Raw genomic sequence first — 12,049 nt, 5'->3', positions numbered from 1 at the left:
GACGGAGCTCGTCAGGTCAACTAATTGTATTATGTAATGCAATACTGTTGTTATATTATAATTGAGAATGTTACTAGGTATGCAAAATCACTTGAAACCTATGTTACAGTTAAGCTTTTACATTTACAAATACATTAGTTTTTATTTCATTCAAAAATACCCAGTAGTTATGATTTTATAGGCATTCAAAGTTCGCTTAAATATTGAGTCCCGCCGACGGTCACGTGACCCCGTGTGACGTACATTCACAGCGTCCGCTCACTAGAAAACGGATATAAACATACTTAAATAATTTTTTTTGTAAATACAAACTTATTATACATATTAACACCCAGACCCATCACAGAAATTAAAATTGAACCAAACCCAAACTTGATGCGATTGTGTCGTTTTATTGCGAATTACCTTCCAGCTCCATCATTAGACCCCGATTACTATATAGAATTAAAATAATCATCAATACAAAACGAAAGAGCCCAAACTCGATGCATTTAAGTCGTTTTATTATAGAGTTCCTATGGCCACCTTCCAGCTCCATCATCAGATCAGCTCCATGTCATCATAATATTGCATGGTCATCCAAATCACATGTGTTTGCGAAATTTCAGCTTAATCGGTTGCCTGGAAGTGGGTCTTAATTCAGTTTGCAAGATTCCACCCATACAAATATGAGCCAGTCGTTGTAATATGACGTCACGCGCATAAAATGGCGGGCCGGCCGCCGCCCGCACTTTTAAAATTCAATATCTTGGAAACTAATTGACGTATCGAAATAATTCTTTCACGTGTATTTTTTATTTTTAACAGAGAATACAGAAAGCTAAAAAACAAAATTAGTGAACATTCTTCATTACTTGATACATAGAATATTTGGTTGAATAACAAAATGTTATTAAATATAAATATATAAACATCATTTTATATGATTTATAACTATAATAAATAATATAATTAAATACTTATATGTATTTAAATTTTAAATACAACGTTATTTTCAATCACTCTCGCTTTTTATTTTATTTTCTCCCATATATAAAATGAAATAGATTGCTTAAAACATGTTTCTTTCTTTTCCATCTAATGAAATCAACATTTAACCCTTCAAGCTCCGTGAATCGAGACTCAATAATAGAAATCAATTCTTTCACGGTCTTATGCGACCACTTATGGGCTAACCCATCAAACCCCCATTTATTTCAACCAAATTAGATGCTACAGTGTAATAATGTAGGTGAAAATAATAACAGTTAAGGTTACTCGATTGAAATGCGTTGTGCTTTCGCCAGTTACCTCCCTAGAAAGCAAACACTCACAACCGCGGAGTTATAGCTCTGGGCCCCAGAATTTCGTATTAGTGGAAAATGAAATGTTGCCTACAATTTTTTTCTGATTACTTTTCTTTATTTTCTTTTAAAATAACTTATTAAAAAGAACATCCTAAGCTGCCAGCAACAAACGATAGATGGTATTTCAATATTGAAATATTTGAACAACTATTTTATTTTATTCAATAAGTACACATACAGGTTTAACAAGTATTTTGTCTGAAAAGTTTTGAGTTTCGCCAGGCCTGTTCATCTCCGCGAGTTTACATCGAAAACAAAACACGCACGATTGCCCCCTACAAGAGTACTATTCGACAAGGCCTCACATACGAGCGAACATTGACTCACGCACGCGTATTCTTGTGTATGATGGAAAAAAATAAAGAAAATGGTGTACTAAATACTGTGAAGTATTTAACTGCCTAAATAATAATAAAAACACAGAATGTACTTTTTTAAGTTGCCTGAAGACACTGAGAGGTAAATAAGTAGTTAATATTATTCATGATAATTCATGCTAAATCATGTATTTCCTCCGCCATTTTCTGCAGATTGGCACCTCACGTCACATCATTTTACCGAAGTCAGCCCTATAGCTTCGGCGCAGTACCGATCACTGACGTTTGTCAACAAAACTTCTGACAAACTTGCTTGACTCTTGAGACAAGCTAAATTACACCATATTGTTAATGACATTGAGCATACATTTTTTTAAATACCTTCGCGAAGTAAAACTTCTGTAAGTAGTACTTATTATTATTCTGTGGTTTCGCTTACTTCTCCGTTGGACTAGATTTTACTTAAGCTTAAATTAATAATCATTTTACTGAAGTAACTTTAAATCTACCGCTTAAATACCTGTCGTAGTTATTTCTGTTCAAGTTTTACAAATATTTATGAGAATAATTTAGAATAACGTTATAGTGCTGAGGTGGAAGCACTACGGAATTTTATATTTAGTATGTAGTTGTAGGTACGTGTCAATTTCGATAGTGTAAAAGCGTTTTTTAAAAGCCTCTTTGTAAAAATATATTACTTCTATCCTTTTATGTATAGCCTCGGTTGTAGGATTTAAAAAAAAATACCCAAATGTTAAAATGTTCCAAATAAACCAAACCAATTTTTTATTAACTATAAATTCCACTTCCATTTCGACTAAACTACAAACGAATATGTACATTCTACATCTAACTGTAAAGTTCAAATTCATAAATATGAATTACCAAATTACACCCCGTAGATCTGCGTTCACAGTGCGGAAAACTCCTCCGACGTTCACACGGCCCGAATGCATCTTATTTTCCACTGTAGAGCGCATGAAACTATTTTTCTTTGCACTTTCGAATTTCAAGACGCATTCCACGACACTACTGGGCTAACGAGAGATAAACTTGTTGAAAAATTCCAGTTGCGTTCCGTGGGTTTATTTCAGTTTTAAAAGACATATTGCAGATGAAAAATAATGCAAACTCTTCTTAATTTGGCTATTTTTAAACAAGCTTTCTCTATCTTTCCCTATTAAGTAATACTAGTAATACCAACTAATCTTTTCATCATAAAACAAACTTAAGTTAAAAATTGTAATAGTACAGATAAAACGCTTCTTCAGACTTGAATAAATAGAGCGAGATCATTAATTAACTTCCAACTCAAATATAAGAGTCATCCATTCTGACTTCTTGAACAAAGAAACTTTGACTTTGTAAGAACAAAGCTTAAATACTCGTATATTACAAAATTGTGTACTCAGTTCAGTTAATTAAAGGTAATACCTTATTTCCTTAATTACTGAATGCGTAGTATTGAAAATACGGGCTAAGATTAATATAAAAAATACAAATTAATAACTGTGAAAATAGGAAAGGACGTTAAAGAAATTAAGAAATTACTTGGACAAGTCAAGAAGCCAGCAATGATCTTAAAAACCGGCCAAGTGCGAGTCGGGCTCGCACACCGAGGGTTCCGCCGTACAAACGTAGCGGTTTACAATTTATGACGTATTAAATCCAATGTACGGGGTTGCCGTATATATGATTTGATGGGGTTGATTTGGAATGATAGAAGTGTTTGTGAGGTAAAAATAACTTGTATTCTATGATTTTGATGGTAAGGTGAGAACGCGCGACTTAATGGTATGATGTATGCGAACGAACTGAAGTGATTTGTACAAAAAGTAATTGACGCGTATTTACAAAGTAGGTCAAAATATTGATGATGCGGCGTAATGTACGTGCTTGCCCGTACATATTCCCGGGCGAGAAAGATGAGGTTAGTAGGAGTAATGAGATGCTGATATGATTACAAGGGTGAGACAATTTGTTGCTTATGCTAATTATGCTATGTGTTTTCCAGTGTTAGTGTTGTAATGAATTACAAGGTGATTGACAATTTTACTTCTATACATATACTAATTTTTGCGCTCATCCGAAATACTGAACACGGACCGAAGCACTACAGGGGACGAGCACTTGTTTTGTTTTAACACTCGCGCACTTGTATTAGGAACTTCGCGCACTACACTATAAACATCATTAGACGCACTACACTGAACACTTTGCACACTGTCTCGCGGAGCTGGGAGCGGCGCAGGCGCCGCCGCTGGGGCCGGCGCGGCGCTCGCTCCCGCGCGCCTGCAGCGCCGCCACGCCCACACGACGCCGGCGACTCCGATGATGCCGACCAATATGGCCGCATAGTGATGAACGTCATGAAAGGATACTCCGTCATACAAAGCTGGACTTTCTTTCATGGTTTTTATGCTTTCTTCGATCTTCTGAAGTTTCATATTGTGATCTATCTGATCTGATTGATTGGTAGATATAATAATGTGTGGTATTGAGACATTGATCAGATGATTTATTGGTGAAATATCTGGTGAAGCAATTTTAGAGTGTATACTAATTTTGCTGACATCTTGCCTATGTGAGTAGACAAAGAAGTCAGCTGATTTGATAGTACAACCTCGGTCGACATTAAAGAATCCCGAGTGAGTCATTTGTATCGCTGAAACTTGATCGTCGCATAGGAGCTTTAATAAGCACTGTTCGCAGCAAAAATATAAATATGAATTGATTTTATTCAGCTGTTCCCATCTGTTGGTGCATGGACTTGTGATTGTTTTGCAGTGTTTTGTTGTAGGCAAACGTTCACAAAAGTTTTGATCATCGGTAATGTGAAATATTGGTCTCTTGATGTGACATAGCATCGTTTGGGAGTTCCTTTGCAAGCAGGACTTTAACTCTTGATCAGTCACGGTAAAAAACGCATCTTTATTCAAGTTGATAGCGACGTAATTTGCTATCGGTACTACGACCGCTACTTGATTACTTGTTGTTAAGTGAGGAATAGGTATGATTTTTAAAACTTCGTATAAATCGCCACTGACTAGAGGGATTTTTATTTCAAATATGATGTAATTGTTTGTGATCCTTGCTCTGACTTTTAAGAGGTTGTAAATCTCTGATAGGTCTCCAAAGTTGTTGATAGGTATAGACAGGTCCTTCGGAAGCTGTCCGGCGATGACGCTGAGTTCTTGTCTCAACTGGTCTGGTGGAAGCAGATGAAAATTGAATTTTCCATTGTAGATATTGGTGATAGTATCTAGTAAGGTCTGCTGAATGTCCTTTAAACGGAATAAGATGTTATTGGCCATTATAGAAGTTGTTATAAATTCATTGATGATAGAAACATTTTGGATTTCGTTCTTGATCTGATTTACTGATTGTTCTATAGCATTGAATTTCTTGTTAATTAATTTGTGATTTTGGTCAATGATGTTTTCTGTTCGTTTCAGTAGATTGAACTCCGCCTCGACTACTGAAGTCTGATTTTTCCAAAGTGCTGCCAAATGTTTTTGATTTTTTCTGATAAGGTCAATGTCTTGTTCGTATTTTTCTGCAAAATTTTGATCTAAGACTCCAAAAAGGGTATTTGCAATAGAGCCAACACCGTCAATTAGACCACGTCGTCGTCGATGTCCTGTGGGTTCATTGATGTTGTGGTTGTGACTCATTAATATGTTATTATAATGTTGCAGTTCAGTCACCTCATGACGAAACTGTAATACGATCCCATAACAGTATGCTTGAATAGGGATCCTTGAACATAAATCTTCTAGGTACTTCATGTATTTTGCTAGCGCTTCATTTCCATCTTGATAAGGTTGTGTGTCATAGTAGACGATGAGGCGCCAGTCGTCTCGTATCAAATTGACGTTTGAAATGTGATCGAAGAATAAACTGTTGTTATTAGGTAATGAAGTTATATTGTATGAACAGCTGATCGGCGAAACGAAAAACAAAAGTAGCATTAAAGATAAGTACATTGTCGTAAAAAATGACTTCTTTTTGCATGATGTAGGTGATTTCTCTACTTGTTCTGTTTCTTGTTTCTCTGTTTTAGAGATTTGTTTTTCCTCTTGATGTACTGGTAAAATGGATAGTTTGATTATGGGCCGCTTGATGAACCCATTTTTTGTTTTAAGGGTGACGACTCTTGTATAGCCGTCCGCTCCAGGGTGTAGCTGTACAACACGACCTAAAGCCCACTTTCCTGCTGGTAAGTTGTCATCTTTGATTATAACGAATTCGTTCAATTGAATGTTAGTTACTGGCTGTCTCCATTTACTCCTTGTTGAGAGTTGAGTAAGATACTCACTGCGCCAGCGGCTCCAGATGTCATTGAATATCTTTTGTGTGAGATGCCATCTTGTTCGCAAGTCTGTTTCAGTATCATAAATGATTAAAGAAGGTCCACTAGATAAGAAATGAGAAGGTGTCAAATAATCTAGTTCGTCTGGATCTTCTGTGAGTGGACAGAGAGGGCGAGAATTAAGGCAGCCTTCTAATTGAGTGAGAATAGTGGTAAATTCTTCGAATGTCAGCTTCTGCTCGCCGATCACTCGCTTCATATGGTATTTTAGGCTTTTTACTGCGGCTTCCCATAGACCACCTGCGGATGGCCAAGACGGCGCGTTAAAATGCCATTCTATGCCCATATTAGCTACCTCTGTCATGAATTCTTGATTGAAGGAGCTTTGTAGCTGTGCTAATTCTTGCTGTAGAATGTTGTTAGCTCCTATGAAGTTGGTACCTTGGTCGCTGTAGATGTGACCTGGAACTCCTCTCCGGGCCGTCATTCTGCGTAATGCTGCAAGGAATGCGGAGGCCGTTAAATCTGAGACCAGCTCCAGGTGTACAGCCTTGGTGGACATGCAAACAAAAACTGCTACATATCCTTTGGTGGTTTTGATCCCACGACCCTTACTTGCTTTAATAGCTACATGACCTGTGTAGTCTACTCCGCAGTGATAGAAAGGGCGTGAAGGATTTGTTCTTGATGAAGGTAAGTCACCCATGAGTTGATGTTGTTGACTAGGACTATGCTTCCTGCACTTGACACATAGTCGTAAACGTTTTTTAGTGGCATTGTTTCCGCCAAGGAGCCAATACCTTTGACGTATGAAAGCCGTAGTCAGGCGGGCCCCACCATGGAATGTGGATTCATGCGCTTGATCTATGATAAGATCTGCCAGTCTGGTACGGCTTGGTATGATAGCCGGATGCTTCATCTCAGAATTCATGTTTGCAGTTCTGAGTCGACCACCGACGCGTAATATGTTGTTTTCGTCTAACGTAGGATATAAATTATATATTTTGCTTTTCTTGTTTACACTTTGGTTGTTAGATAAATTGATTATTTCCTCAGGAAATTCTTTGTGCTGTATATGTTTTACTATTAGTAGTCTTGCTTCTCTTAACTCCTTTGATGTTAAATATTTCTGCTTCTGTTCTTTGCTTTTTAATCTCAGTATCCATGCTAATATTCTTGTTGCTTTTGTTAATGAGCTTTGCTTCTCTAACATCTGTTCTATGATCTCACTTCCTGTTGATATTTGTGTTACATTAACTTGTTTGGTTTGTTTCAGGTCCTGATTAGTGATATATGATTGCTTCTCTTCATCTTTTGGTTTGTAGGTATTTATTGATTTAAGCCACGTAGGGCCTTGCCACCACAGAGAGTGATCCTTGAGCTGTGATGGGGTCAGGCCTCTGCTGGCGCAGTCGGCAGGGTTCTCCTCTGATTTGATATATTGCCAACAACTGGGGTCCATCGACGACACGACTTGTTTAACTCGGTTGGCAACAAAAGGTTTCCATCTATCTGCGTCACCATTGAGCCAACCTAGTACTACCATGGAATCGACCCAGCCATAGACGGTGATGAGGTGATTACTTAGGCATTCTTTGACTTTATTAGTAAGTTTTGATAGTAATACTGCCCCACAAAGCTCTAAACGAGGCAGTGACGTAGTTTTGTTGAGTGGGACTAATTTTGTTTTCCCCGCAACTAATGTTACTGATGATTCATTGTTTGGTTTTATTATTTTACAATAAATGACGCATGCGTAAGCTTTCTTGCTTGCGTCACAAAAACCATGTAGTTCAATGCGATCTCTGTGTTTCGTTTGCAGCCACCGCGGTATTTGATATTGGTTGATGATGTCTATTTCTGATTTGATCTTTATCCACTTTTCGCTGATATCTGATGATACTGATTCGTCCCACTCAACATTCGCCTTCCATACATCTTGAAATAGTATTTTCAGCTTTATTGTGAGGGGCGCGAGCCAGCCTAAGGGATCAAATATCTTTGATATGTCTGACAACAGTGATCTCTTAGTAATTTTTGATGCTGATATGGGAATCTGTGGTTGAAAGATGAAATGGTCTTGTTCGGGATTCCATCCGAGCCCTAAAGTTTTTGTGGATTCTGCTTGTTTAAAGTCAAAATCTTGAGGTTTCTGGTCAGCATGTACACCTTCCAGAAGTTCAGGTGCATTGGACTTCCATTTTCGTAGATGGAATCCTCCTGATTTTAAAAGATTGATCATATCGTTTTGCAATTGCTTAGCTGCTTCTAGCGAATGTGAACCATGGATTAGGTCATCCATGTAGAAGGACTCCTCGAGGACGCTTGGAGCTGAACTATTTTGAAAGTTCGGCCTTTCATCCTGAGCCAGCTGTTTAAGCGTCATCATGGCAAGAAATGGCGCTGCTTTCGTCCCGTAAGTAACAGTGGATAATTTGTACTCCCTAAGCTGATCTGTAGGATGATCACGCCACATGATCCTCTGCAAGTCTTGGTCTTTTTCACTCAGCCAGATTTGTCTAAACATCTTTTCGAGATCAGCTGTAAACGCGAAACGATGTTGTCTCCACTTGATGATGAGGTTCTGAATGTCCTGTTGGAGATTTGGTCCTCGGCACATTACGTCATTCAAACTTAGTCCTGATGATGTTTTATTGGAGGCATTGAATACAACTCGTAATTTTGTTGTAGTCGATTGTTCGCGTATGACGCAATGGTGAGGTAAATGACATGTAAGGCGAGGAATGTTGTCGTCAGCAGGTATCATGTGTCCGAGCGAAATGTACTCGTTTATGAATAACTTATATTCTTGATCGATATTTTTGTCTTTTGATAACTTTTGTTCTAATCTGTAAAATTGTGCTATGGCTTTTGATCTTGAATGCCCTAATTTCTCCTGATAATTTGGTTTCAATGGTAAACAAACTTCGTATCTTCCGTCTTCCCTTCTTTGTGTGGTTGACTGATAGAAGTCGATGCATTGCTGATCTTCGGAGGATAGCTCTGATTGTTCAGCTACCTCCTCTATCTCCCAAAACTTCTGAATTTCATCTATGTTCTGTAGAACGACGTTGCATTGAAAAGTTTTTGCGTTGCCGCTCAGAATCCACCCGAGCTGTGTCTGTTGAGCTGTCGGGAGGGATGAACTTGCTCTGCAGATACCATCCATTAGGATAGTTGAGTATACGTCGGCACCTAGCAAAATATCTACCGGCCGGCTTAAATGGAATTCAGGGTCGGCCAGTCTTATATGATGTAGGTACGACCAATCTGGTTTGGTGAATGTTTGATTTGGTAAGTGTTTGATAAGTTGTTTCATTATAAGAGCATCAGTTTCAAATGTAAAGTCACTGACCATTGATGAAAACCTTACACTGATGACACCCTTGCAGTTGCTCTCCTTGTCTCCTATACCTGAAACGATTCCCTTGCATCTCGTTCTAGGTAATTTAAGGAGCTGGGCTGCATGTTCTGTTATTAAAGATGTTTGTGAGCCTTGGTCTAGTAAGGCTCGCATGATGTGATCTGTACCGTCATTGGCTTGTATTTTGATCAATGCAGTTGGAAGTAGAACTTGGACGGGTTCATTAACCCATGCATGTGTCGCTTGCGAGCTGTCGCCGACTTGAATTCCAGCGTTAGCACTTTTGCTGGCGTTTCCCCCTCGCGCGCCCGCAGCCCCCGTTCCGGTGTCTGTTGTCGAGCGTGGCGATTGCGAAAACGCGGCATGTAGCAAGCTATTGTGGTCTTTATTGCACTCGCGACAAACATAATCTGATAAACATGGTTTTCCATGGTGTCCATTGAGGCAATTAGGACACAGGTTTAATCTGTTTACGGTCTTGAGTCTATTATAGGGTGGCATTTCTAAAAATTTTGGACAGAAAAAAATGCCGTGTTCGTTATTGCACAACGAACACTTGGTGTTTTTTGATGACACTACTTTAGTGTTGTAGGTAGGTTGCGGAATTATTTTGGTGTTTGTAGAAAATGAATGTTTGAATTGATTATTACTTTGATACTTTGACCCCTGATTTGATGCTTGATTTTTTGGTATGACGTTATCTTGTTTTCTACGCGCTGATTCCAGTATGGTAAATTTGGTTTCTAAGAAATGTAATAATTCCTCAAGTGTTGGTAGTTCTCTAGGGTCGTTTACAGACTCCACGTAATCTGTATATGATTGGGTATCCAATTTTTGTGTTAAAATATGCACAAGAAGAGGATCCCACGAGCTGATGTCAATTCCCAAATTTTTTATGGCGTTGAGACATTCCAGAGTATTATCGTGAATACGTTTAAGATGCGCTGCAGTTTGTTGATGCGCAACCGGGATGTTCATTAGGATATTTACATGAGATGTAAATATAAGTTTTTTATTGTTGTATCTCTGATTGAGAATGTCCCAACAGACGGTGTAGTTGTCAGAACTGACGTGTAAGTGTTGGATTAGCTTTTCGGCTTCTCCTTTCACTTTTGTTTTTAGATACTGCATCTTTTGCGCGGCTGACATTGAAGGATTGTTGTGGATCGTTTCAGTAAAAAGGTCTTTGAAAGAGACCCAGTTTAGGTAGCTTCCACTGAAAGATGGTACTTCTAATCTTGGAGTGGATTTTTCTTGATGTGCTACAGACCACATTTTTTTGTTTATGGCCTTTTTGATGTTGTCGTATTCTTGTTCATAATACGCAAAGGCTTCCTCATACTGCTTGTTTGACCCGTTAAGTTCGCTATCTAACTCCCAATGTAGAGCGTCAATAACGCCCCAACGAGTGTTGAGAATGCGTAGTAGATCCTCAAACTCCCACTTTTCTGTTATTGATGCTATGTTTATTTTGTTTATAGTTCGTTGAAGTGCTTTAAAATTGCTCTGCTGTTTCTTTAACACCTCTTCTGTTCTACTTGATGCAGAAGAGGATGTTTTGGTAGCGGTTTTGAGACTGATGTGTGACTCACTCGGATCAGGAGCCACAAATGTTGGAGGTTTTAATAATGGTGTCTCAGGTCGAGAGACGACAGGAGACTCTTTTGATGTCTGATAGTTCTGGATTCCAGCTCTAATGATATCGAATCTCTCTTTTTCTTGTACATACTCTTGATCTATTTGATTTCTACTTGATTCATCTAAATCTAGCTGTGATAACATTCTGTAGTTTTTGTCATACTCGAACCAATAACTGTCCAGAGTATCCAATCTACGCTTGATATATCCTGCATTTTTTCTATCTGACCCGTCTTTTTTGAAATTGGAATACACGTTTTCAATAGCTGATGATAGTTGTTGTAGAGTAGTAAGAATATCGCTGATGGAAGACATTGTTGGTCGATAGATGTAAGTAAAAAGGACTGATCTTACTTGGATTGAAGATACTGCCCGTTGTTTTTGGTATGCCGATGCTGATGCGGCTGGTGTGGCAGTGGAGATGCTGATGCTCCTCCTGCCGTTGTAGCTATGCGGACGCTGCTTGTTACGTCACGCACGGCCGTTGATCGCCTCGGGACGCCGAAATTTGATTGCCGGGTACCGAGTAGGCTGTGCTTGATTGCACAGTATTGATGGTGTTGATCTGCTGCACACTTGATAGCGCAGTGATGAAGTTTTGGACACGTGATAGGCCGCACACGGAAACTCACTGACACGTATTCAAGTCACTGAAGAACGCGTTAGAGGTCCCGCCACGGTTGCTCGAAGGACCAATGTACGGGGTTGCCGTATATATGATTTGATAGGGTTGATTTGGAATGATAGAAGTGTTTGTGAGGTAAAAATAACTTGTATTCTAAACTGATACGCTAGATATGGATTTTGATGGTAAGGTGAGAACGCGCGACTTAATGGTATGATGTATGCGAACGAACTGAAGTGATTTGTACAAAAAGTAATTGACGCGTATTTACAAAGTAGGTCAAAATATTGATGATGCGGCGTAATGTACGTGCTTGCCCGTACACAAATTACTTACTTGATTCCGTTGCGAGTAGTGGCGAATTTCAAAATATGCGGTATGATTATTTTTTATTTATTTATTTTTCCTATATTTGCATTATAGGTAGGTACCTACCTCAGCGTTTTG

The 12,049-nt window shown here is 38.7% G+C and overlaps 1 protein-coding gene across 1 annotated transcript; it reads right to left on the bottom strand.

The window, feature by feature from the left end:
- Positions 1-3,732: 3,732 nt before the first annotated feature.
- LOC135088143 (uncharacterized) lies at positions 3,733-11,292 on the bottom strand. Its single transcript, XM_063983026.1, has 3 exons — positions 5,982-11,292; positions 4,765-4,871; positions 3,733-4,365 (listed from the first exon to the last, which is right to left on the bottom strand). The coding sequence occupies exons 1-3, from the start codon at positions 11,290-11,292 to the stop codon at positions 3,733-3,735; spliced, it is 6,051 nt and encodes a 2,016-aa protein (XP_063839096.1).
- Between the last annotated feature and the right edge of the window lie 757 nt (positions 11,293-12,049).

Source organism: Ostrinia nubilalis, chromosome 3 (genome assembly GCF_963855985.1).
Source record: "Ostrinia nubilalis chromosome 3, ilOstNubi1.1, whole genome shotgun sequence".
NCBI classification, from domain to species: domain Eukaryota; kingdom Metazoa; phylum Arthropoda; class Insecta; order Lepidoptera; family Crambidae; genus Ostrinia; species Ostrinia nubilalis.
This window is presented reverse-complemented; position numbering and strand designations above follow the sequence as displayed.